Source organism: Thrips palmi, unplaced genomic scaffold (genome assembly GCF_012932325.1).
Source record: "Thrips palmi isolate BJ-2018 unplaced genomic scaffold, TpBJ-2018v1 HiC_scaffold_19, whole genome shotgun sequence".
In the NCBI taxonomy this organism is placed as follows: domain Eukaryota; kingdom Metazoa; phylum Arthropoda; class Insecta; order Thysanoptera; family Thripidae; genus Thrips; species Thrips palmi.
In genome coordinates this window covers 3,628,899-3,654,269 of record NW_023144628.1, presented here as the reverse complement: position 1 = coordinate 3,654,269, position 25,371 = coordinate 3,628,899, and the positions used below count along the sequence as shown (strand labels likewise).

At 42.3% G+C, this 25,371-nt stretch overlaps 5 protein-coding genes across 16 annotated transcripts in view; 2 read left to right on the top strand and 3 right to left on the bottom strand.

The window, feature by feature from the left end:
* Positions 1 to 1,722, bottom strand: part of LOC117646148 (protein Gawky) — a 33,462-nt gene extending 31,740 nt beyond the window's left edge. For all 4 annotated transcript variants that reach the window (XM_034386892.1, XM_034386894.1, XM_034386893.1 and 1 more), the window contains exon 1: positions 1,575 to 1,722. The gene's annotated coding sequence lies outside the window, so the exon portion shown is untranslated. The remainder of the gene's footprint in view (positions 1 to 1,574) is intronic.
* A 507-nt stretch (positions 1,723 to 2,229) lies between these two features.
* Positions 2,230 to 9,100, bottom strand: LOC117646154 (putative RNA-binding protein Luc7-like 1). 2 transcript variants are annotated; one of them, XM_034386921.1, is made up of 8 exons: positions 8,962 to 9,100; positions 8,459 to 8,553; positions 4,828 to 4,926; positions 4,521 to 4,739; positions 4,219 to 4,431; positions 3,742 to 4,133; positions 3,489 to 3,643; positions 2,230 to 3,405 (listed from the first exon to the last, which is right to left on the bottom strand). In XM_034386921.1, exons 1-8 carry the CDS (start codon positions 9,020 to 9,022, stop codon positions 3,221 to 3,223), a joined length of 1,419 nt encoding a protein of 472 aa, XP_034242812.1. In that variant the 5' UTR covers positions 9,023 to 9,100; the 3' UTR covers positions 2,230 to 3,220. The 2 variants fall into 2 exon arrangements, with proteins under 2 accessions (XP_034242812.1, XP_034242813.1); XM_034386922.1 differs by lacking the exons at positions 8,459 to 8,553; positions 8,962 to 9,100 and adding an exon at positions 6,162 to 6,259.
* A 4-nt stretch (positions 9,101 to 9,104) lies between these two features.
* Positions 9,105 to 12,976, top strand: LOC117646149 (dynein assembly factor 5, axonemal). 2 transcript variants are annotated; one of them, XM_034386898.1, is made up of 12 exons: positions 9,105 to 9,214; positions 9,338 to 10,107; positions 10,203 to 10,386; positions 10,480 to 10,625; positions 10,715 to 10,947; positions 11,036 to 11,245; positions 11,320 to 11,470; positions 11,541 to 11,702; positions 11,783 to 11,971; positions 12,052 to 12,333; positions 12,405 to 12,596; positions 12,673 to 12,976. In XM_034386898.1, exons 2-12 carry the CDS (start codon positions 9,486 to 9,488, stop codon positions 12,813 to 12,815), a joined length of 2,514 nt encoding a protein of 837 aa, XP_034242789.1. In that variant the 5' UTR covers positions 9,105 to 9,214; positions 9,338 to 9,485; the 3' UTR covers positions 12,816 to 12,976. The 2 variants fall into 2 exon arrangements, with proteins under 2 accessions (XP_034242789.1, XP_034242788.1); XM_034386897.1 differs by lacking the exon at positions 9,105 to 9,214 and having other exon boundaries at positions 9,302 to 10,107.
* Positions 12,972 to 25,279, bottom strand: LOC117646151 (nuclear protein localization protein 4 homolog). 2 transcript variants are annotated; one of them, XM_034386905.1, is made up of 13 exons: positions 25,148 to 25,279; positions 24,379 to 24,459; positions 24,025 to 24,232; positions 23,732 to 23,906; positions 23,450 to 23,587; positions 23,251 to 23,374; positions 22,973 to 23,152; positions 22,744 to 22,884; positions 22,484 to 22,631; positions 22,240 to 22,400; positions 14,993 to 15,144; positions 14,755 to 14,893; positions 12,972 to 14,665 (listed from the first exon to the last, which is right to left on the bottom strand). In XM_034386905.1, exons 1-13 carry the CDS (start codon positions 25,163 to 25,165, stop codon positions 14,402 to 14,404), a joined length of 1,929 nt encoding a protein of 642 aa, XP_034242796.1. In that variant the 5' UTR covers positions 25,166 to 25,279; the 3' UTR covers positions 12,972 to 14,401. The 2 variants fall into 2 exon arrangements, with proteins under 2 accessions (XP_034242796.1, XP_034242798.1); XM_034386907.1 differs by lacking the exon at positions 25,148 to 25,279 and adding an exon at positions 24,872 to 25,021.
* Positions 17,362 to 22,179, top strand: LOC117646150. Of its 6 annotated transcripts, none has more exons than XM_034386899.1 (6): positions 17,362 to 17,657; positions 18,291 to 18,647; positions 18,725 to 18,868; positions 18,962 to 19,234; positions 19,318 to 20,163; positions 20,241 to 22,179. In XM_034386899.1, exons 1-6 carry the CDS (start codon positions 17,553 to 17,555, stop codon positions 20,559 to 20,561), a joined length of 2,046 nt encoding a protein of 681 aa, XP_034242790.1. In that variant the 5' UTR covers positions 17,362 to 17,552; the 3' UTR covers positions 20,562 to 22,179. The 6 variants fall into 6 exon arrangements, with proteins under 6 accessions (XP_034242790.1, XP_034242795.1, XP_034242793.1 ...); XM_034386904.1 differs by having other exon boundaries at positions 17,409 to 17,430; XM_034386902.1 differs by lacking the exon at positions 17,362 to 17,657 and adding an exon at positions 17,670 to 17,793.
* Positions 25,280 to 25,371: the final 92 nt, after the last annotated feature.

Sequence of the window (25,371 nt, the reverse complement as noted above, 5' to 3'; positions counted from 1 at the left end):
CACGCTTTTGTGAGCGCAGGCGCTCCGGCTCGGGCGAGCCTCTCGGCCTGCTTGGCTTTGCTTCGGCTCGGCGCCGAGGTCCGCGCCCCGCGCCCGCCCCGCGCCCGTTCGGTGTGCAGCGGCGCGGTGCTGCTTGCTCCGCTCCGCGGCCGCCGTCGCGAGCCTCCCCCAAGAAGAGGAGCGCGAGCGCCGCTTCGCCGCTTCGCGCTTTGCGCCTCTGTGCCCTCGCGGCTCGAAACGCGGTCCTCGCGAGCGTGGCGGTGGCGGCGGGGCACAAGCATGGCACGGAGCAGCTCCTTCATCTTCATGCCCTTTCCTCTCCCTCCCCGAGCTGCTCGCGCTGCGCCTCCTTGCCAACATTCTATCGAGGAGTGTAACCGGCTGAAGCTCAACTTGGCCACTTGGCACGTCGCGCGGTGCGCGGTACACTCTGCTCTTTGCCAAGGTGCCTGGTGCACGGTGCACCTTGTCCCGAGTCGGTCCCGGCGGCATGGCCGCGAGGACGCCGACGAGAGACAAGCGGCAAAAGTCCGGCAAATGGCTTGCAGTTGATGCCCGGTGGTTCATCAACGATGCAAAAAGCAGAATTCATTATACCAGCAAAAAAAAAGGAAGAAAATCTTTTTTACAAATCGACTCTACATCGCCATCTATGAAACTCTAACAAGGCTTGAATTGTACATTGTACACTCACACAAAACCGAAATGGTCTTGACACAAGTATAATTAAAACACGCGATGTGAAAATGAAACACAAAAGGGGCCGAATTTGTCCAATAAATTCGGCAGAACACAGATCACTTGCAAATACAAAATTAACAAAAAAATTCTGACTAAAATATGTTTATACAAATTTATCTTTAAAATTAAATTTTTAACTCCAATATTCTGTATTACGGTCACAGAAAGACCTTAACTTAATGGTCTAAATTAAAGATGGTGAGTCGAAGGTCATAGACAGGTTCTTCAATTGTGTCGAAGCATGTTTAAGATAAAAAATTTAAGTTGGAACCAAACGTATGGGAACTTAAAAAAAAACTCAAGTTCAAAGCAAACACAAAAAAAAAGGCAGAATGCAAGACTAAAAAGACACCATTGAATGGTTTCTAGCTTTTGACACAGCCTGGAAGTCACAGAGTCAGTTTGCTGGAAATATCGATCAAAGGCTGTCTCTAGACTTCAACAAGATTTACGTGAGGAACAAAGAGAGATCGACAAAACATGTTTAAATAAAACACTGTGCAAACAGGTACCTTGGCCTGTAGAAGAGGTTAGGTCGGCACAACACCAATAACCCAAATTCTGCACAACAGGTGTACGTAAATAATACATTGTGGTGAATACTATTCACACACAGTACCAAATTTCAAATTTATAACTATGACCATAAACATAATTTAAGTAAGCTTCACAGTCAAACTCGTCGAAAACACTGCAGGACTGGCCACTTATTGCATTACTGGGAGTGAAAATTTGTGACAATGACGGGAGTTTATTTGCTTCGGAAATAAATAGTACAAGCAACGAAGCTCGAAACAAGGAGCTACTCATAGAAAACGGCGACAGCAACTTACCAATCCTGGAAAGTTTAGGAAGAACGTAAACAAAACTTCACAACCACATCAAGTACGAGAGACGTTCGACGCCAACGCCATTTCACGATCGTGATCGTGATTCCGCATTAGCCGACGGCGGCTGTGATTGGCTACCTTCGTCGTCGGCTGCGACCAACCAGACCGGCAGGAACAGCGCGGCGCAAAAGTCGATCGTCGTCTGTTGCCGCGGTGGGGGCGGGGCGAACAGGCGGGTAGCTGGCAGCTTTCGAAGTGTCACCTTTGGGTACAGGCAGGGTAGGGTAGGGTGAGGAAAAAAGAGCTTTCTCACCCTCGGCGGCCAATATTTCGATCATTTCTATTGTTTGTTTCCATCCAGGTTCTTGAGTACAGATTCTATGGTGGGGTTTGTGGGCTTGAGTGCCCCCCATTTCATACTGGGTGCTTCCATCTAGGTTCTTTTAAGAGGTGTCACATGTGAGTCTTCTACTGGTTGTCATTTCTTCAGCCACTGGTATTGGAATTTAACGTTCACCAGATGTTTACCCCACACGGTAAGTGAAAAAAATCTTTTTTTTTCAACCCACTTTGAAATTTAGTTTACATGAGTTTGTCGATTTTCTTCACAGAATTGCTTAGGAAAATGTAGTAGTAAAATTATAAACACAAAGACAGGTTATTTGGATATTTGACTTTTATTGTTCAAAAGATATTTTGAAATTAAAACAGAAGTGCACAGCAGCTGAAACAATGAACCGGGTACAAACAATCTCAGAAATGGGATATTAACACCTCAAAAGAGAATCAAATTTTTGCACAAAACCAAAACAGTGCCTAGGCGATTCAAGAAAAATGTGCCTTGTCTTAAGATAATACAAGTTCCTAGTTAACACCGTTTTACCTAATGGAAGAGGTAAATCACACTGAGGAGGAGAGAATACTTGTGGCTTATCGAGGATTCAATACCAGCACATTCTGACAACCAAAATGTTCTCTCATTGAATGAGACACCATTCATGTAATCATTTTAATTCAACCACTCTCACTCATAGTTTCTCATGTACAAGACATTCACACGAATTCAATTGCATGCTTTACTAAATGTAGAAGTAGGTTTCTTAGTATAAAGATGATGTATTGGACACAGCCCAAAATTGATGAAGATTGACAATGTTGTAACAGTAGGGACCACAACAAACAAAACATAAGGACACACAACAAAGATTACACTAATTTAAGATTCTGAATACAGAAGGAAAGGACAAATTTAAAAATATACATAACAGGCTATGGTCAAAATTAATAAATTGCTGTTTATGCACTGCCCAGTGAATGATTGTGAATCAACTATTGAAATGATTGTATGTCATCTTCACATACTGATAAATGGATGATAAGAATAAGAATAAAAAAAATATCACTATGTGCTAAGTTAAAGATCAAGTATCAACCACACAAAGAGTAAAACTAAAGGAAAAGAAAATGAGGACAATCTGGTGCGGACCTGCCGCAATTATCAAACATAGATGGGCTTATTTCCTAGTGTGATGAAATATCTGCAATGTGTTTTACCTCTGTTTAAATGGCTTCAATTGTACATGTTCAGCTACAAAGTATATGTACTCCTCAGTTAAATTATTTCTGGATAATTTCTAAAGATTAAGTAACTAATCACTCTTGGCATCCCCCAATTCTCCATCTTCTTTTTCACTAGCCTCTCCAGGTCCTTCTGCAATCCGTTCTGACACAGTGGGTGCTTCGTCTTTGTTCAGATTGGCAGTTCCATTTGCAGTCTCTTCTGGTTTCTTTGGAGACCCAGCTTCTGCTTCTTCAGGAATAGGTTTAGGACGTTCTAGGTACAGGAAAGAAAATGCCATTAGTGTTTTTCTTTGAGAACTACAACAATAAGAAGCTCTTATTTCTGAATTAGTTTACCTTCTTCCCGTTTGTCTTTTCTGTCATGAGAGCGGTCTCTTTTGTACTTGTCACTGCGAGATGACGACCGATGGTTGTCATTGTCCCTGTCACGAGAGCGACGCCTTGAGGAATGAGAGGGCCTGCTTCGGCTCCTGCTTCGAGACCGATGAGACCTATAACAGCAAAACTCAGCAGGTTACAGATTTTTGATGTTTATTTGGAAAGAAGAAAAAAAAAAAAAACAGAGGATAGAGTAAGAATGCCACTTCACCTGGACTTGCTCCGCGAGCGGGTTTTCCTCCTCTTGCTTCTGCCCCCTTCACTCCGGCTGTCGCTGGGACTGCGCTTGGAGCGGTCCCGATCCCTGTCCCTGTCCCTCTCGCGGTCCCGGTCCCGGTCCCGGTCCCTCTCTCGGTCCCGGTCACGATCCCGTCTAGTGTCGCGATCCCTGTCCCTGTCACGCTCCCTGTGACGGTCACGGTCACGGTCGCGATCCCGGTCGCGGTCCCTGTCCCTTTCCCGATCCCTGTCACGGTCCCTGTCCCTGTCTCGGTCCCTGTCACGGTCCCTGTCCCTATCCCTGACTCTGTCATCACGCTCCCTGTCCCTGTCTCGGTCCCTCCCATCGTTACGCCGCTGGTTCTTCCGCTCCTCTACTGTAACCTGGAATCAAGACGATTACGATTATAGTTGCAGAATTAGTTGTCTTGTCATGATGAGCATTTGCAGAAGAAATTTGATAAATTACCTGAAGTTGTGCTAATTTCTCTCGAATTTTTATGAATCCTAGATGGAGTTTTCCGCCAAAGTGGTCGGCTAATCGCCTGTCATTGTCATGAATACCAAGGTATGCTGAGCAAACTTCACACACACGAAGTTTCTGTTGTTGGTAGCTTGAAGCAGGCATTGAGTTGCGATATTCAAGTTCAGCTGCTGCTTTCTTTTTACGCAAGTCTTCAATCTTAACAAATTCAGATTGAAACATTAGAATTGCACAGTTTTGACAGTTAAGTCATAAACAGAAGGTTAGAATCAATATTTTTAAATTACCTCTTCCATCAGCTTGATACTTTCATCAACTAAACCTTCTGCTCCAAGCATTTCTGCTTTTGCCAATTTTTTACCAATCTGTTCTGCAAGTTCATGGACTTTATTGGCTTTTGCTGCAACTTCTGCTGATAATACTTCCTGGGTTTCAAGAAGTCGCTGCTTAGCTAGCTCTGTTCGATGGTCACAGTCAGCAATAAAGGATTGAAGATGTTCCATAGCCTGAAGATTAGGATACAGATTAATAAAAAATACAAAAAAAATGGACATTGTTTATAACTAAAACAAGTAAGGAAAAGCTCCAACTTACATCGATATCATAGTAATAATCTCTTTTCTTGCTAGCCTGTTCATAATCTGCACGGAGTGCAAGATCGTGAATTTTGGGACATTCTCCGAGGTCCATACGCTGCAACACACAAAAAAATAAGAACAAGTACACAGCTAAACATCAAACAACAGAGCATGAAGATCTCATACACAATCAGACTGAGCAGCCAAAAACATCAAGCAACTATTTACTGTGTGCATATTTCTTTTTTGCTAGTTGTTAGTACATCCCTTGCTTAGTCTGCCTCTACATTCACCTTCAAAATTCACAACTCAATAATATAATAAAAATAAAGGCTATGTGCTGTAAGAATTTATATGATGGGATCCATGACACAGACAGACAGAGCAAGACAAGAATACATGACTTAAAGGATAAAGTAGATAAAAATAAGGAGACGAAATACTTTAGGTATTTTGAAGTGGCTCGATATTTCTTTAAGATCTGTTCAGCCAAATCCACATCAGCCACAAAGATACAAAACATAGTTAATTCTGGACAGGTAGGAGCTTCCTTTCCTATACTAGATAGGAGAGAAAAGTATTATTTAGGTTCCTAGCTTTGCTTGCAAGGAAAGGGACAAAGATATGCTACCTTCGCCATAATTAGTAGAATTCTGAACTTATTCTTCAAAAGTTCTCATTATTTTTGGGACACATTGTTTGGCAAAGGAAAAAGCCTTGCAGCAACTCTGATGATAATTGTCAACACTGAGATCCTCAGCAAACACCTCTACAAATTCTTCCAATTTAAAACCTGCAGTAAAAAAACACGAACAAAGGGGTATCCTAACAAGGAAAAAAAAATGGACAAGGGCGAAAAGAATACAGCTGTTCAAACCAGGATAGGCAGTTGATCGACCTGCCTTGAAACCTGGAGAAAAAGACAAACTTGGTTTGGAAGCATGAGAAGTTTGAATGATCCTGAGGAGTCAAGCTTCAAGCACCATACATCAAAAAAAGATCACAAGCTTTACAACATAGTATGATGACAATTGAAAGTGTGTAATGATATATATCTTTAATTTAATGATGGCACAATTTTTCACTGGGACTGAAAGGACCCTTTCCACATGTTCCATAGACATTCCTCAACTTATTACTTTGGGCTTTACATTTCCTGAAATGCTCTAATTAATTCTATTGCAGACAGATAATTTAAAATTACCTGATAAAGGCAAACTACTTGGGAATGGATCACATTTCCTGACTTAGCTAATTCCTACAAACAAATCCTACTATCTTTGATATAAGAAACATGGCTCCTCAGAAATAATAAGAAAGGTTTTGACATGGTCAGATATAGCAACTTACAGACGCATCTTCGAGAGCGGCACTTGGAATGCGGACGACGGTGTCATAACCCCCTCTAATTACGTTGTCTCAGTCAAAATGCTTTCATACTTAAAGCCCTGAGGGTAAAAGAAACCAGTTTTGTATGTGAGTTGAGAGTCTTTTACCAACTCAATTTACATGGAGCATTTCCGGTTCTCCTGATTCGGTTTGCCTTGAAATCGATTTTTCTTTAAAAATTAATAGTTTAAACTGCCAAGAGTTTGGAATAAAAGTTTACTGGAATTGATGTCAAGGCTGAACCACTACAGGAATTCATTATATGGGAAAATTTAGAAGTATTCTAAGTACATCACCAAGTCTTTGAAGGTCCCCAATCATTCCGAGTTTGCAGAGAAATGTTATGGAGAAAAAAAATATATACTCACAGTGGATTGGTTCCCTTTATCCCAGCATCTTAACAGAGCTACAAAAGACCATGCACTTTATCTTACTTACAAATAGAAGACCATAAGAGCACGGTGCCATCTTGGAAATGGCTTGCTTATCTTACAAAGAATGTTGAAAAATGTTCCTAAGGTGCTCTGCCATAATGTTAGATAAAAATGAAAGAGTCACACAAGATTGAGGGGGAAAACCCAGTTTGATACTGACTCTATTACTCGTGGTGACAGGGCATGATACCTGAGGAATCTACAACCACATGATCAACCTGTGCACTTACAGGAACACAATATCAAACTCAAAAGGTCATGAAGCAACGAATTGAAAAATTGGTCACATCATCTGTAAGAACTAATGAACAGCAGCTGCAGAAAAGATATTCCCAAACTAGCACCACCATGATTTCCTAATAACTGAATACTGATTGGAACTAATGGAATTTTTATCATTAGTGTTGAAATGTGGCCTATTCTACCACTTTATTTCATCATGCAGCATGAGGAGAATGAATAATGGAAGAATAGCTGGAGATATAGAATGAATGATTGGCCATCGGTTGCAAAGCTACCTCTAAAGTGCACATGGCAAAAAAGAAAGTTAAAAAAAAAAAAAAAACAATGATGACACATGATCTGTACCTTCTTAGAAAAGTACTTAATTACACACTTATTGAGGTGAAACCGGCTGGCAGCTGGAAAACAAAACATGCCCTTTCCTATTTACTTACCAGGCACACCACACAAAGTTTTAGTATTTCCCCACAACCCATCAGTCTGTTCAAACAAGAAGCTCGCGTATTCAACATATCTACAGACAGGACTAAATAATCTAGTCTGGAAAATATTTGCACAACAAAATGCACGGGATATGGTTTTAATGCACTTCAAATCATAATGCACCATGATCACAGACTAGTGTCCTTAGCTGGTAAATATTAATCAGATGATACGTACCATGTTAGCCAGATGTTTGGTCTTAACGACATGATACGTACCAAAACATTCAGGAGCATGGTATTGAGCAAGGCTCATAATTGGAAATCTATACTGAAATCAGTTTAGCAATGATGCTGAGTACTTACAGGCCTCACTAAGCACAACAGTATCCTAATATCACTGTTTCTGAAAACAGTGAAGAGATTCTGGTAAATATATATGCCAAAATGAAATGTGATTTGAATAATATGCAGCAAATAATTTGTAATAAATCCTTTAAGGTTTAAGCAGTAATTTCTAAATAGAAAAGATTCATAGGATTTGTGCCAATGAGGAACAATTCATATAGAAAACATGTTATGAGGGATGCAAGTAGAACACTCAAATGCTGCATACTAACAACACACATCGACAAGATTCCTTCAAACCAGAAGTAAACCATCTTAAATTTTTTTTTCCATCATAACCATGCGTGGACTTTTAGAAAAGATGCATGAACTTGAATAAAATATGCACTGACTTAAGAGAAAGTAATAAATTCATGGAAAGGACATCAAAGCCAATCAAACAGAATGCAGGAAATCTCTAAAGAAATTTTGAATCATTTGAATTTTTCGTAGGTAGCACTCAGGTAAGTGTTGTTCTAATTTCAAGAGTCAAAGGGTTTCAAATTCAAGTGAAAGAAAGGACAAAAGAATAAAACACTTGAAATCGTCAATGACCCTGCCATACTGACATGTACTGTAGTGCCCTTGATTTGTGCTTAACTAATCTCAGCACAGCGAAAACATGGCAGTTGAGATAAAGAAATTAATTTTCAAAGTACATGATGTATCATCAAGGCATGATTGCGGTGGGAGAAACTTTGAAATGCTCAAATGCCATGTTTTCCCAAACACTTCAATTTTGAGGTGGAGAGCATAAATAAATTGGGCTTACCGTAGAAGATAAAATTTCATGAGGACAACAGGCCAAAAGGAAGCTCTTGCAAACTTTGGAATCTGTGAATTTAACCTGGTATTTACTGTTTTCGCCTGAAAAAAAGAATCAAATGTGTTTGTATTAGATACATTAGACGGTTACATAAGAGGGCGCAACTGATAGTGGAATCGAAAACCGGAGGGAGTGCGTTTACAGTTTAAAATAACGTCACAAATACGATGTGATGATTGGACCAGAAACCATATCAGTAGTGGGAAAATGCGACACTGAGCCAAGGACCCGCTTGCGAGTGAAAGTGTGTTCGAGCGTGTGCATGCGACTGATCAGCAGGAAAATTAGGGGAAAAACGTAAGCAAACCAGACCAGACGAAAGAATCTCAAGAAACGGGAAAATTGAGGCTAGAAAGCGGTAGGGTCGGCGGATAACCTCATAACGATAGCCGACAAGCAGAGACAGTTTTTCCACTGGAAATGATACTTCGAATAAAGAAGATACTCACCATTTCTCCCAGTGCCCATTAGTTGATCTAACATCGCCTTCATTTGATCGTGGGCCGACATCTTGACTGTAGTGTTGTACTAAGTTACTGGAAAAGTTGTCTTGTATCTCAACCATAACACGTAAAGAAGATGGCGGACTGCGGACCGGAACGGAAAAAGATGCACAAGAAGAAGAAGTGAACATGGAAAGAAGAAGAAGGGGGAAACCAGTCTACCACCACCACCCTATGTCACACAAAACCATAGACATAGGTGACTCGACTAGTCGGACTTTGAGTTCATTCGAAAGATGTTTCTTGTGATTGGTTTCTTCTTTCAGCCTAATGAAATGTTCAGTATGGCCGACATTATTAATTTATTTTTTTTCACGAGCAGGAAATCGGTGACACGGGTGGTGACCTTGATTAACTTGCACGTGTAGTCGTTCACGTGACCTTTTGCGCAACAACAAACTCTATTTACAAATGGCCCCTCTGCTATTCACGACCAAACCTTCAAAACACGCTCTGCTTAGACATCGATAATGGCTTTTGTGGAAGATCTCGTCGTTGACAACGTCGTCTTGCAAAAGAATTTGAACGGTCTCCAAAGCGAGGACAAGAGAAAACGAAAATCGGCTCTTAATGACCTCCGGAAACAATTGTTTTCACAACTTCCAAAATGTTCCTCTCTGCTGCAAGACAATCAGGATGTGTCCAAGGCAATTATTAGGTGCATTAGCGATGAGTCAGAAGCTTGCAGAGAAGCTGCTGTCAATTTTCTCAAGGATCTTTTAGTTGAGGATGCGATTGCGGATGTGAATCTTGTGCTGCTTATGCCGGTCCTGTCACGTAGGTTAGGTTCAGAAGAGGTGGTGGAACCCTCAGAAGAAGTGCGACATGCCTTAGTTGAGTTGCTTCATGTTGTTGTGAAGAAATCCTCAAAAGATCTGTTTCCCTTTTTTAATGACATTGTTAGTATCTTGAAAAAAACTGTCCTCGATCCTTACCCGAAAATTAAAAAGGAAAGCTGTGAATGTGCTTCTTCGTTAGCATTTGCAATCCCTGAGAGTTTTCACATGCAGTCTGAGTCACTTATCAAGCCACTTGTGCAGATTTTGACACATCAGCAATACAGAGTGAGAGTTTCTGCCATCCTAGCCTTGGGTTAGTTGTGGAGCCCCCACACAATGCAATTACAGCAAATTATATTACTTTCACTGTACACGCAGTAGTACTAAAAACGCTCTAAACCTTAATAGGTGTTGTTGTTCGCTATGGAAACAACAAATCAATTAAAGAAGTTGCTGGCCCTCTTGCAGAGAGGATGTTTGATCAAACTCCTCAAGTTCGTGACGCAATAACGCAAGTGATAGGAGACTGGTTGGCTCATTTGCCAGACCGATATTCATACTTTCATATTATGATACCTCTTATGCTGACAAGGTATGCATGTGTCAATTGTATTTCATTCTTTCTCACAGTCGCATCTTGGAAATGATTAATTATTATTTCTCAATCTTCCTGTCTCTCTACCAGTTTGAATGACCCATCATCAGACATTCAGGAAAAGGCTTGGATTTTGTGGAATGCTGCTGGTCACCAATGGATGAAAGAAAATGAGGATGACATCAAGGATAAGTTAGACTTCTTGGATAATGTTCCATTGCATTACCCTCACAATAGTAAGATGCCTCTTTATTTTTTGTGGTGCCTGCTGCTTGTTGTTTGTCTACATATTTTATTCCCTCTTTCCAATTTCTATCATTTTCAGTAAGGAGGCCAAATATGGGTTGCCGTACTCTGGTCAAAAGAAATTTGCATAAAATTGCTCCAGCATTAGTACGTGAGTTACAAGATTGGCTTGTTGATGTACGGATAAAAGCATCACAGCTTCTCTGTGTTCTCATATTGAATGCAGAGTCTGATTTACACCAGTATCTTGAACAGCTGCTCCTGGGAATGTACAGAGCCTGCCACGATGAAGACATAAGAGTTGTCAACAATGTTAGATATTGTCATCTTTTGATTTTGTGTTTCTTCCATACCAAATTATGATCAAGGAATATTCTGTTAAAAGTGACCATAATTGCAGATTGAACAAGCATCTCATCTTATTGGATATTTCATTCCTCCATGTAACTACTGGTCACTCATACATCCTGTCATGGAAGATTCTTGCCATCAGGGGCACCTTCGAGTTCTCGCTTTTGTCATGAGAGGAGGGGAACCAAGCAGTCTTGAAAGCTTTCTGACAACCATAGCAGACTTTCTTGAGCAGCCAACCATCTGTCAATCCAGAGAGGTAAACTCTTAACTCATCAAAAATTATTACAGTTTTGGTAGCCTAAAATATGAACTAAATTATTCTCTCTTCAGTCTCTCTATCAGTCCCAGTTGGTCAAATGCTGTGAGTCTATGATGATTGTTTGTGGGAAACATTGTATCAAGGTCTCCCAACAAATGTTCAATATTCTTGTTACTGTCTTGGCCCTTGCTGCATCAGATGAAGTTCATAAAGCTTCTCAAGGTAAATTGTGGTCAGTATGATATTGGTGTATTGCTAAGAACAATAGAAGAATAAAACAATTTTCTTTTAGATGAACTTCAAAAGTTAAAAAATTTTCAAGACTTGGCAGAAGATTATGAACTATACAAAAAATTTATGAGGCCTTTATTACTGAATGTTAGTTCAGCCCCAGTGGGGTGGACAGTTCATTGCCCAGAGAGATTGATTTTTCAAACATTAATTTTGAACTCTGGTAAGCATTGTACAATTTGCCAATTGGTTCTTGGGGTTTTATTTGCTGAGTTTGTCCTTCATGACATAATATTTGCTCAGGTCCAGCCTTAAGTGATTGTCTTGATGTTATGGTACCAACATTATCAGCAAGTTTATGTCCTGAAAATGAAGATGCTGAAATGAAATTGAAGTTGCTGACGAATCTTGCAGTGATTCTACAAAACACAGATAAAACTCACTGTATCTCCACAGAAGTAATGGATCCTTTTCTTTTTTCAATTATAAAAGGTATGAATAGGTTGGCTTATGTAAGTGTTGAACACAGAGAGTTGTTTTAGTGTCTAACATATGAGGGCTTCCTGCTACAGGTGTGATAGCTCCAAACTTGGTTTGGAAAGCAGGACGGACCGCAGAAGCGTTACGAACCATCACTGTGTCTTGCCTCTTATCCATCCTGCAGACCCATGGGACAAGTCATTGTGAAACAATGGTGTATCTGCTGGATTCACTTGTTCCTATACTTCTAGCACTTGTTGAAGATGCCTCCAAGAAAACAAGACTCTACACCTGCTATTCGTTATGCCAAATTATAAGTGCTGCTCAGAAAATGAGTAAATTAAATGCTGAACATGTTCAAAAGATTTATTACGGTATGTCAATTTTGAATTTATGCTGATTTAATTCCATCAACTCTTACAATTCTTTGTCAACCTATTTTCAGTGGTCCTGAAACGTTTGGACGACGTTGATGACAGTGTGAGAAAAGTTTCAGTTGAAATTCTTCGAAAGTTATTCAGTTGTCTTCCCAGTGACTACAGCATAGAATGTTCATCAGCGCATATTGAAGCTCTATATTCCACTCTTCTTATTCATTTGGATGATCCCAGTGTTGAATTTGGATCCTTGTTACTAGGTAACAGTTATGTTTTTTAAAGCAGTATGGTGATAAGGGGTGTTTTATACCGTAAATAATTAATTGATTGTTGCAGGTGTCCTGAAGGAGCTATCCGGGTTAAAACCTGAATATTTGTTGGAAAGATTGAAAGCAACAGCTTCTAACTACAGAAATCAAGATGCTTGCCAAGAATTACTCGCTCACATCTCAGCCTCAGCCAAATCAGTTGCTCCTTGATTGTAATTTTTGGTTCAAAGATTAACGTGTTACAACTTATTTACTTGTGATAATTTTGCTTTTTTTTAAATATCTTTTTTAAAAAAATGAACTAATGACATGTTTGTCTGTAATTTTGTTGTCTTCTGATAGAAATGGATATAAAGCAGCACATAATGGAAGAATTTTTGTCTTTATTTATGAAACTGTACAAAGAGTGCTTCCTTGCAGGATTTTTCTTCTTACAGCACGACTGTACACAAATTCCATATTCTTTGGAATATAGTCCCAGGGCAACACCAACACACACCACCAGCTACACATTTGTAATTTTAGAAATTACATGTAGTCTGCTTGAACATTCCAGCCCAAGCTTTGAAATAAGATTGTTCCATTTTAGAAGCAGAAAGACAACCTTAGGTGCCAGCTTTGAATCAAGGAAAGGTTCAAAATAAACTTGGGAATTGTTAATTAATATTTGGATGATCTGCATTTTGGCCTTTCTCTGGGTTAATGTCCAAGATAACCTCATAGTTTCCTGAGGGGAAGAAAAAGATTTACTAATGCTGACACCTGGTGTCAGCTCTGCATTACTTAGAGTTTTCAGGCAGCCATTGTCAAAAGTAGGATATATGGCTCTCCAGAGATTTTATCAGACAACTATAGCATATCATAATTATGATTAAATCTTTCCTAATTCCCAAAGTCTCATTTTTTTCATTAACTAACATTATCATTTACATGGGCAAATGACTGGGAAAAATAACACCAGTCATTGATCACAGCTATGACTTTTTTTTTTCCAAAAAAAAAAAAAGAAGAAAAATACATAGTCCTGTTATTTCTACATAACCAGATGAATGTCAGATTCAAACATGATTCAAAAGTACCAATGGGCATTTTTGTTGTTAATCATGCATCCATCTTATAACGAATTCATTTCATTACCTGAGTAAGGGAAAACAGGAATTGGAAAAAGCAGTAAAACTCAAAAGTTAGAGACAAAAACAATACTGTCTCAACTTAAAAAATGTAGTCATACAAATTCAGTTAATTTATACAACTTAAGACCATGAAAATTAAAGCCGAACTCAAGAATTAAAATATGGACACAAGAGCTACCTACACAAACAATTTCCTTGATTAGGATGAAGTAAAAATGCTCTGAAGGAGCACAACCTGGTTTTAGTTTGAGGTGTAAGTATTGGAAAATCCCTAACAACTGTACCTTATAACAGCCATGAAAACATTGGCAGAAAGCAACAGCTGTAACGATACATAAGAAAGTGATGTCATTAAAAGTTACATGAAAATTCACAAACAGTTTGAAAATCCAACTGTTTCACCCATTCCAAATTGGAGGTCGGAGTGTAAGAAAATGAATTTCCAGGATGCTAAAGCACTGAATAAAGCAACAATCAAATAAATATACACAGAACAGAGTGCATGGTTCTGACATTTAGGCCTTCATCCACAATACACTTCCAAGCTTGAATCTCTATTGTAACATCATTTCAGGGTTTGGATTTAGAACTATATACAAAATATAACAAACAAACAAGGGAAAAAGGTACTCCAAAGTACAGCTTATAAAAGTAAAGACCTTGCTATGACCTAGGTAAATTGCACATTTCACAAGATGACAAATGTGATGCATTGATAAATGTGCAATGAGGGCAAGTCCACTTGGCTCCCCCGCCGAGTCCCGATCCACTCACACCATGGTCATCACGCGCTGCGCCCGATGCGCTCGGAGCCTCGGTGGCGGCGATCAACTGTTCCACTGTACCCCACTGTTCCGAATGGCGCCATTCCAAGGCCTTGGCACCGTCATTCGTCCTTACTGCTTCCAGTAACGGACCCATGTGTTCCTGTCAAAAAAAAAAATCATTCAGTTTGCACACAAGTGCGCATTGTTCCTAAAGCCTACCACAAATTCAAATGATTAAGACGAACTTACCTTCAAAGGTAACATGTCCATAGTGGCCATATACAGCAGGACATGAAAATCAGACATTGCCAAAAGGAACTGATCATCAGAAAATTGGCGCATATAAGTGCTTAAAGTAGCAAAATCTTGTAAATGGCCTTGCACCATCCTAAAATTTAGAAAAAAGGAATATAAAGCACAAATTTAACAAAACAACAACATAGAACTTGTTTAGAGGAACTGAAAAAAATGGTATTTGAGACCTTACCTGTTTTCAACAGGGAATTGTGTAACCATTGGATCCACCATAAACTTGTACTGAGGTACTAGCGGCGTGGATGCAGGAACATCAACCAGTAGATACTCAACAGGTAGAGGCCTGGCCAAGCGGGGGACCTCATTGCCATAGTTGTCTTTCTCCTGAAAATAAAACCAAGTAAGCTTAGTAATCTTGAAATGGCAAAGCTAGACCCACCTACTGGTCTCGGCGAGAGCAGCGTAGAGCCCTGTAGGGCGCCCAAGGGGCATGTAGGGCTCTAGTGCAGCACAATCATCACATACATTCTCATCATTTCGAAAGCAGGCGGCTGAAGTACGTCGAATTCGGGGGAAGGGGGAGGAGGGGGGGGAGGCTCGATTGAATCCGCAGCCTGTCGAAGCTCGACGCACGGCCAGGCAGAACCAGGAGCCAGGGTGGCCAGGGGCACCGGGAGAGCCAGGGGGAGGGAATGCCTCCCCAAGGCGGAGGCCTGGCCTGGCCTGGCCTGGCGGAGGGGAGGTGAGGCGCGGCGCGCTGCGTGTCATGGACCGGGGCTCCGATCGGCACCGCGGCCCCGCGGCACACGACGGCAAGGACACACGCAGCGCGAGCAGTGAGAGCAGCGAGAGCACACCGGGATGTTTGGTCCGGGCTGCTTGCCCAGCACCGCGACAGCGCTTCCGCACCGCGCCCGCTGCGCCCACTGCGCCCCCGGCACGTCAACCTCAACCCCCGCCGTCCCGGCCGTCCCGGGCATCATAGGCCAGCCACTTGCAGCGCATGCCGCCCAGCTGCACCGCCTCGCCGCCGCCAACAAGGCCGCCATGGCCCCCGCAGCCCCTGGAGGCCTTCTGCAGGTGTGTGCCAGTGTGTGCACTCCGCGACACGTCGACACGCCGCGCTCAGCTAGTTCCAGCTAGCTCCAGCGACCCGGCCGCCGGCGCCACCCGGGGCAAGGCCGGCGCGGCCGAGCCTACAGGTACCACCGCAATCATGCTATCGTCATCGTAATCGCTATCAAAGCGCCGCGTGCGCCGCGTGAGCCGAGTCAGCGCAGTCAGCGCGCCGTGCGCCAGCCAGAGCCGCAAATCACGAGCCGAGCCCAGGCCAGCCCAGGCATGGCATCCCCGTCACCATCCCTGTCCATTTTCAGCTGGCGGGTAATCAATGCTGGCCGCCCCCACTGCGGGCCTTGCGGCGTGCCGGCCTGGTGCCGGCGTGCCGTGTAGCGATAGCGGGATAGCGGCGTGACGCGGCGAGTCCGTGCCGAGCAAAGCCGCCCCACCGAGGCACCGCGACCCCCCGCAAACAACAAGCCAAGCCAACCCCCGCCGCGAGCCAGCGAGCGCGACCCCCAGCCAGCCGGGCTAGGGCCCCGCCCCGCGCCCGCCGGGCCGCGTTCGGGGCAGCACATCGAGCCGGGTCGGGTGCGATTGTCAAGACGCTGTACCAAACTAGAGCCACCCCACCGTCTTGCCGGTCTTGCCCCCCTCTCTGGAACGGCCGTTCACCCCCCTGTTGCAGCCGCCCCGCCCCGCCTGCCCCGCCCCTGTGCGTCATATCAGCTCGCGTCCGCTCGCAGCCGCGATAACATCGGCAAAGCCGTGCACGTCGCGGCCGTCGCGGCCCGCCAGCGAGGAGCTGCAGCGGCGGTCGCGTCACGGTGTAGGCACGCAGGGCACGCAGGCACGGTGTCGAGGGAAATCCACAAGTGTGCCCTGGCGTGCCGTACCACGCGCAAAACGCGCTGACCGCCCAAAAAAATCCGCGAATGAATGCAAGTTGGTGCATGGCAGGCCCCGGCCACGAGTCCTTGACAGTTGCATCGGCGCCGCGTCGCGCCGCGTTCAGATTGGGGAAATAGGCTATCGCACTCTCCGCCACTGCGCTGGCTTTGCGCGCTTCGCGGCTCGAGGGGCTGCAAAAGTGCTCGCCGGGCCCGCTATCTCGCCAGTAAGTGAAGAGGGTGCGGCACGGCGGCGGAGAGCGCAGTCAGAGCGCAGCTCTCGGCCGCAATTCGTTTCCAGGCAACGCCAGCCCGGCAGCCTGCCCCTGCTGCCCCCACTGGACGGGACGGCCCGTCCGCAACTCTTCCACCTTCCACCCCTACCTCGGCTACTCCGCGGCCGATCAACCCCTTTCCCCGTGCGCGCCGCGCAGTCAGCCAGTCTCGAGCCCGCCAGCCAGCCAGCCCCAGCCCCGGCGGCCCGGACCCCCGCGAGCGCCTGCCGACCCCGCGCACCCCGCGCGCGCGCCCCATCCGCTCCTGCCACGCTGCAGCCGCACGCCGCCGCGATCGCTACTGCTACCACTGCAGCTGCCTGCCTGCCTGCCGCCGCTGCCACCGCCGCTGCCGCCGCGCTGACGCCTAGTGGACAGACGCGTCGTCGCGCCGCCGCGTCGCCCGACGCCCGCCGCGCAGCTCACAACGAGAAACACTCCGCGCGGTACGGCGCAGCTCGCCCGCAAATCCCTTTGTTCGTTCGCCGATCCGAACCGATTTTCGCGACGCCGTGGTCCTGTCCGTTTACTGAGCCGCTCGGCCCGGTGCCGGTCAGCAAGCCCGTTCATGTCACCGAACACAATCCGGAAGGAAGACAGCGATAAATGCGGCATTTGGCGCACTAGCGAGCCCGAGCAGGCCGAGCAGAGCCGGTGTCATCAAAGCAACAAGGTGGTTGTTTGTTGACGATTCGACCATCCTATTTCTTGGGGTCTCAGCAGCTTTAGCGTGCTGTGAGGGTCTCCGCACAAGCGGAGACTTAGTTTGGCAAGTTGCAAAACCGCCGAGGGCTTGGGTGTCGTGGAAGGTTGGGGACTGTTGATATGCACGTGTTAAGTTTAATAACAACGGTAAACAATGCAGCCACGCCAGGGCCGCTGTCCCCAATTTCATAGGCTGTAGCGCTCCTGTTGGAACTAGAAAACGATCAAGTCACTACAGCTATCCTGGAGACTGTGACAGCTCAAACAGGAACAATCTGGAAGCGAACACACTTGAACGACAATAACCTCCAAGTTCGGCATCAGCTACGAAGTCGGCGGCTAGGTGCATTTAAGAGCCTCCTTGCAGACAGGATGGAATTGAAATGACCGTTGTACATTAAGAGATTACTTTTTAGGGCACAGTTGTCATTTTAAATATGAAATACATTACTTTCTCAAGTAGGGTTATGTTACCCATGATAACTGATGTTTGCATCAACTTTTCTCAGATTCTAACCTTCAAAGATAAGAGAAAAAATGCCCTAGCAACACAATTTGTTATATTCAGCTAAAGAGTGAAGCAATTTGTTATTTGTTGCAGATGACTGACCACGGGGATTACAACCTTTCGCAAATAGAAGAACTTATATTGTGTGGGCACTGCCGGAGGACATTCAATGATTCAAATCTTGTACCAAAAGATTTGGCCTGCAAGCATACCTTCTGCTTGGAATGCATTACAACTGGCTTAGGCAAATCTACATCGGGATCTGTGAGAGAACGGGAATTGTACTGTGTGCTCTGTTGGAAGTTGACAGAGCTAGCAGAAAATGGACCAGAGGGACTTGAGACCAATGGTCCCAAACTGAATTTAGTGAAGCTGTACATGACACTCAAAAACAATGGACCTACTTTGGCTAATGGAAATGGCCCTCACATCGATCCTTCAACGCATGAGGTATGATCTGAAAGCTTCATGGGGATGGAGGAGGTAACTCTATAAAATTTAATAACCAATTTAAATGTCACTTGCAGGATGACCAAATCGAGTTATGCATTCCTCACAGTTCTCCATTGCGCCTATGGTGCACTGACTGTAAGAAGCCTCTCTGCATCGAATGCCAAAATGTGGAACCAGAGAGCCACAAGATATGGACTTTGGACCAAATGAAAAAGATGGTAGCCACTTCTTTCAATTCTTCACTTAATAAATACAAAGTACCCCTAATTTAAAGTGCTCCTAACATGAACTAATCTAAATGCTAATTCTAGGCTTCTAAGGAAATGGCCTACATGACCCACATGGATGATAATGTTCGGCAACTAGCAAGGCGACAGCGTCAATTTTTAATACTTATTCGGGATGCATGTACTGCACTGATAAGAGAGGTACAATCTAGTCTAGACAGCGACTGGACTGTGGAACCTACGGCTGAAATACGTGAAGCCTTAGCTCATATACAAATCGCACTAATGGATGCCAAATCGCCTAAAGAGGTGCATGAACTATTCTCGCTTGCACTCCTTAAAAAGCAATCATTGCAGGTAACTAAAATAAGTAACTCAATGCTTTTTAAAGGAACATGGATCATGAATGCCAGCACTTATTTTATTTTTCTCAATTACAGACCAAGTGTCAGGAGTTGATAATTCAGTGTCAACTCAATGATTTAATTGGACATTCCGATGCTGTATTTAATTTTGAATCCCTTCATCAAGCTGTTGCAAGTATCCTATCAAGCGACAACGAAATTAAGCCAATCCCCTTAAAGCAACCAATTCAAGATCCTATCTTGTTCCTGACAAATTATTGCATGTCTCAACTTTACTCTCGGATGCATCAAAGATCAAACGGTGACAGTGCCTTCTTGAGCCACAGCATGCAGCGGCAGTTGGTTATAACCCCACCTGAAGTTCTGAATGATTCTTCAAGGCCAAGCATGCTTACCCCAACTCAAAGTCTGCCCTTGAGTGAACCTTTAGATCCCTTCATTGATACTAATGATTCTCAGGTTGAGTATAATCATCAGGTAGCTCCACAACCTGCTTCTGAACCGTTTGATAACACATCAGAACTTGAACTTTCTCGTCCATCTACCCCACCAGATGCCTATAGCCCGCCAGAACCCTTTGCATCCCCACCTGCTCATCACGCCCCAAAACCCTTCGTCCCACTTGCAGCAACTACTGCCCAAATAGTGCAGATGAATTCAATGGCATTGGAACGAGCAGAACCACCTGCACCGATTATTCATCCGCCTGTGCGACCAGTTCCCACCAGATCTCCGGCAAACGTCTCCCCTCGGTATTACTTCAATATAGATATAAGCGGAGTTGCCAAGGGGAGGATCGTCATCGAAACGCGGCCAGATGTTGCTCCTAAAATGTGCCGAAACTTTGACAGACTGACCAATACAGACAGGAAGCCCTCATACAAAGGATGCGCCATATTCCAATGTTGGAAAAACGAATCGGTGAGTTAGCTCCAGCCCTCCTTACATTATAATGAAAAACATTCATAAAATTCTAATATTTTTTCTCAATTTTTAAGGTTATTACTGGCGATTACGAGTATAACACCGGTCGAGGGGGAAGGTCCATCTATGATGAACATTACTTTCAACCCGATGAGACAAGACTACCCGCAATAAGAGGTGCAGTGGGTATGCGACGACAGCAAAAGAAACATGATTATTTTGGATATGTAGGATCCCAATTCCGCATAGTTCTCCAGGATACTCTCAACTTCACTGGCATTTTTGGTCAAGTTGTTGAAGGCATTGATATAGTTGATCTGATTGCAAATCATGGAGATGCAACAGGAAAACCTGTCAAGCCCATTACAATTACTAAATGTGGAAAGCTAACTTAAAAAAGTACCTGTGGCTGATTCTTTTCCAAATTTCGTGTATAAAGTACTATAATCTCTCGATGTTAGGTTCTGTTATGATAATACATTATTCAGAACATTTTCTTCCAAATTTGATATTGTGAACATTTCTTTTCATTAGTCTTCCTAATCAGAATTTTTGTTTATGAAGGCAATCCATTATAAAGACTGGACCTTAACTCTCATTGAAATTTCAAAACTTCCTGTTAAACTATATTTTAAGCTCCACAGAGGGGTAGTTTTTTGCAGTCCATTGTGATGTAAGAGTAAGGATAGAAATAAATCATGCAATGTTAACACAAGTTGAAACTTCCTTGATCTTCAATTACATACATTTGTCAATTGAATTATTGTATAAATCATTCCATTAGATGATGGTTCTAGTTCTGTTTCAAGACTTACAACTTAAATGTAAGATTTATAATTAAGCTGTGTAAATGCATCTAATTCAAGGTATGTCTCTGGATATGGATTTTTGAAAAATATGTCATTTTGGTAACATTCCATTTTCTGTAGAAATAGTGTCAAGTCAATTGACCCTGTCAGATAATTTGCATTTATTTTTTAGGGGAAGGGACCTGACATACTGAGTGGTGACACTGCAGTGGGCAACCTTTTAAAATGTTGGGTTGATGAAAGATATGAGAATCAAGCAATGTGTTTCCCTCCCTCAATTTAAAGTAGTCTTAAGAATGAAATGAGATTTCTTACCTATGTCCATCAATTTACCTAGATCAGATCCTCATGTTATTTTATCTTGCTAGTATTGTAATTGGAATTTCTGTGACTTTTTCCAGACCTTCTTGGTTACACATTGGTTTATTACCTTCACTTTTTTCCCTCCGATTTTCACAATTCTTGAGAATTTTGAAAGACTTAATTTTTATGAAAATTTTATGTGGAACCAGATGAGAACATAGTGCCATAGTCATAAAAGGGAAACCTCATGCAAGGCCACATTTTGTTCTGGTCCAAATGTTATAAGCCTGTGATTTTGTTCCTAGGCTAAAGCAAATTGTGCAAAACCAAGTGTATATTGCCCCTACTTTAATAATTATTCTTTTTAGCATTTAATACTTAAGTGGTGAATGTTAATTACAAGGTATTCTTACTGTATCTTTCTATCTTTTACCAGCATTATTAATGTCTTGAGTATATTGCTGAGCAAGATTAGCACTACTAGCTTAATTCTTGTACTTATTTTTCTCTACCAAAATTGTGATTGTATTCAGTGTGTTAGAAACTAAAATTCAATCGAACAGAACCAAGATTGCACAATGAATACTATGAGCTAGACACTTGAACAATTTTTTGTATGTTAAATGTGCAAAAAAGCAAGTAAGGCGAGAAGTGAATTCTTATATCAGAATGCAGTATTGTTTAACAATTCTTTGAACGTGATAGTTGGTTATTATAATTGTCTATGTCAATTTTAAAATGGCACAATTTCAACAATGAATTCAAACCCATTTTTGAGATCAAAATTGACTTCACTATGAGATGTCAGTTTATGTATGTTTTTCATGGATTTGAGGAGCTTTGAGTCAATTATGTAATGCAGCTCAGCTCACAGTGCGAATAAAATGGAAAACCAATACCACTCGACGTGTCAATAGTGTCCCCATAGTCCCAAAGCTTTAGTTGAAAGTGTTCCACTTACCTTGTAGTAAACATCAGGCACATACTGCTTGTCACTTGATTCACGAATACTTCCAAGCTCAGGGGCATCCTTCGTGGGGACTAGACAACTATCACGCACCAAAGCCATGCATTGGTTTGAAACCTGGTATCCTTCCATATGGACTTGGTTGGTAGAATCTCCTACAAAAAAAAAAAAACAATGGAGGATTGAATGAGTGTGAATAAAAAACATAGTCACTTTAAAACCACCATCTATGTTTTACCTGTGACACAGACGGTAGCAAATTTGGAACCAAAGTATCCACCAGGTGAGAATCGGCAAGGATTAGGGTGCAAATTTTGGAAATGCCCAGCCATTATACATTCTTGAGCAGAGAGGAAATGGCTTTCAATGTTTCTCACATGCTGAACCTGAAAAATAATTTAGGAAAAGAATTAAAATTAGGCAAAAATATTGAAGCAGATATTTAGGAGGATCTGGAAGCTCCAGGTTGACAATATAAAGTAGGGAAGGCAAACTTACAGTTCCTCTTTGCATGTTATCTGCAATTAAGTCAGTGAAAATCCATCCAATGCGCTTCATTCCAAGTTGCCTGGCTACATCATCCACTACATCTTCTTTCTCATCCGGCAAAAGCAACGAAACAGAGTCTCTTGAACTTTCCTGGCAAATTTTTGCAAAAGTGCATAGTTTGAGTACAAATATAGAGTACATGAAAATCAAAGCTATTTTGTTAGCCAAACAGTTATACCTGTGGAGGTTCATAGATGGCAGACACAGTAGCTCGGATTCCAAGAGGAACATCAGCATGGATTTCATAAGTACCATATAAGAAACCAATTCTCTGATGACCTGTAACCCTCCAATAATCCAAGAAACGTTCTACTATTTGAGGATTTTCAAATGTTATATTGTCAACATGACGGTACACCTAAGGCAACAAAATGTCAGAAGAAGAACCGAATGAATCAGACATTCAATAAAGGATTTAATCCACATAACAAGGTAATAATATTATGAAAATAATACCTGTCGGTTCAAAGTCACAGCATTTGGTTGACACTTGGAGCAAATGCCACGTGGCCATGGTGGATGGTCTTTACAACCTAACTTGATTCTGCAGCTTATGTCTTCCAGGGCCACAAATTTACCTCTGTAAGGTCAAATTATCACTTAAGAGTTATTCAGATTAATATTAACAACAAAAGAATCTTATATTGCTATTTACCTATCAACACCAGCAGTCAGTTTTCTCAGATATGAATGAAAAGACATGTGTTTAATTTTTTGTTCTTTCAAGTATGCTTCATCAAACGGTTCTAGAGGGGAGCAATGTAAACAGCAAGCATTTGCACCATGACGACAACTGCAACCAATGTAGCCTCACTTAAAACAGACTATTCCATAAAAGGATCTTGAAAATTATACAATGCTCTTGCTCCTTCTAATTTAAACATACCAGCAAGTTGAGCAAGAGAACTCATTTACAAACATCGCAGATAATACTTACAATTTATCGTCCCGATCTCGTTTTATTTTTCCGTCAATTTTCCAAAGTTGCAAATCCACATCATCCTCTTGAGAACCATTTGATGAACTACTTGAAGAAAAACTTGCAGACGCTTTCCATTGCGATGTCTGGCTGCTGCTAGTTGACGGCTCTGATCTATCATGCTCCCCAGACGCTGCAGTAAATTATGGAAATGAAATTCAATAAAACCATGAATGGATAAATAGTTACTAAGCTCATAATTCAAAGGTTGCACACAGTGAAAATAGCAAGTGTTATCATTTCGATTATACCTGATGGAGTGATGCTTGTATGAGAGTTCATGGGGGAATCAATGGGCCATAACAGAGCTCCATTAATAGGTGCTAAGTAAATGAGATCTCCATGGTTAAGACCAATGCTTTTCAAGGTTTTGCTCCTGGAGGAATTGATTTCATCCTTGTTTCCTCGTTCACGAAAAAGGGCAAAGCAAAATCCACTTAATCCAAAGGCATCGTGAACCTGTAACAAAATCAGTTTTTAAGTTAGAAAACTAATAACAACTGCCTTGAAAATGTTAGAGCTGTGTAAAGGATCACTATTGCACACATCAGAAAAAAACAACAGATAAGAAAAGAGGAAAGAAAGGAGCAATGGAGAGAAAGTACCTTTTGGAATAAATCCATGGTTGTATCAAGGGGATCACATTCCACTCTTCGTGTGCCTTCAGATGACTGGACTCGTAGCAACTGAAAATGGATACACAAGAATTAAAAATGTGTATTTGCCTACTACTAAGAAAACAAACATAGAAAATCAATTAACACAATACAGATCTCCGTCTGCATAAAATAGCCCGTAAGTGTGCATCTTGACAAAAAAACTGGGATCCATTACTTTTTTATTTTTAAGTGTTAGACTGACATTGACAAGTGAAAATGACATTTGATTGTTCCATCAAAATGCAGGCTTCAATATTAACACTTAACAGAAAGTAAATGGAATGCAACTAGGTGCCACAATTCAGTGCGTGTAAAATCACGAAATAAAAAGGCCTCAATTCATTAACGGGTAAAATCGTGCCGATGAGGTGAAAATAACAAGAGAAATATAAACAAAAGTGAGGTTAGTAGCCGCATTAAACTCCCCTGCAAAACCCACCAGCATCGCTCTGGTTTTCAGGTACCACTCATGTACAGGGGTTCAATTTGTCTGACATGAGAGAATGAACGGTTTCTCTATAACTGGACCTTGCAATAAGAGTTGCAGAGGCTGAAATAGGCCTACAATCAGACAAGTCTTTGAGTAATGGTGACGAAGCATTTAAATTTTACTGTATTTCTAGTATCTTAGGTTTAAAATGAGAAATGAGGTGAAGCGGGAACACAACTGAGGACAGTGACATAATTCCACTGGGCGCACGTAACGGTCACTCACAATTTTCCTTTTTGACATTTTGAGAGGATCCTTTTTCCGAGTCCGAGTGGGTTCGAATCAGCTGTTACAACAGTTTCGGCAGCGCTGTAGTTTTGTTTTCTTCCCATACAGGAAACGAGACAGAAGAACATCGACAGTCTAGAAATTTCTCATGAATGTGGTTTCCTGGGTCATGAAGTGCGTTTTCTCAACCGAACCACCGATCTGCTAGTGCAGTGTCTGCA

Coding starts and splice junctions, on each gene's coding strand:
- LOC117646150 (XM_034386899.1), top strand. CDS start 17,553: ATGTCACCGAACACAATCCGGAAGGAAGACAGCGATAAATGCGGCATT. Junction 18,869..18,961: donor TGGACCAAATGAAAAAGATG/GTAGCCACTTCT, acceptor TGCTAATTCTAG/GCTTCTAAGGAAATGGCCTA. Junction 19,235..19,317: donor TTAAAAAGCAATCATTGCAG/GTAACTAAAATA, acceptor TCTCAATTACAG/ACCAAGTGTCAGGAGTTGAT.
- LOC117646149 (XM_034386898.1), top strand. CDS start 9,486: ATGGCTTTTGTGGAAGATCTCGTCGTTGACAACGTCGTCTTGCAAAAG. Junction 10,387..10,479: donor ATACCTCTTATGCTGACAAG/GTATGCATGTGT, acceptor TCTCTCTACCAG/TTTGAATGACCCATCATCAG. Junction 12,597..12,672: donor ATTTGGATCCTTGTTACTAG/GTAACAGTTATG, acceptor TGATTGTTGCAG/GTGTCCTGAAGGAGCTATCC.
- LOC117646151 (XM_034386905.1), bottom strand. Junction 22,885..22,972: donor CCATCTATGAACCTCCACAG/GTATAACTGTTT, acceptor AAAATTTGCCAG/GAAAGTTCAAGAGACTCTGT. Junction 15,145..22,239: donor TGCCTGATGTTTACTACAAG/GTAAGTGGAACA, acceptor TTTTATTTTCAG/GAGAAAGACAACTATGGCAA.
- LOC117646154 (XM_034386921.1), bottom strand. CDS start 9,022: ATGTCGGCCCACGATCAAATGAAGGCGATGTTAGATCAACTAATGGGC. Junction 3,644..3,741: donor CGCTCGCGGAGCAAGTCCAG/GTGAAGTGGCAT, acceptor TTGCTGTTATAG/GTCTCATCGGTCTCGAAGCA. Junction 3,406..3,488: donor AAAAGACAAACGGGAAGAAG/GTAAACTAATTC, acceptor TCCTGTACCTAG/AACGTCCTAAACCTATTCCT.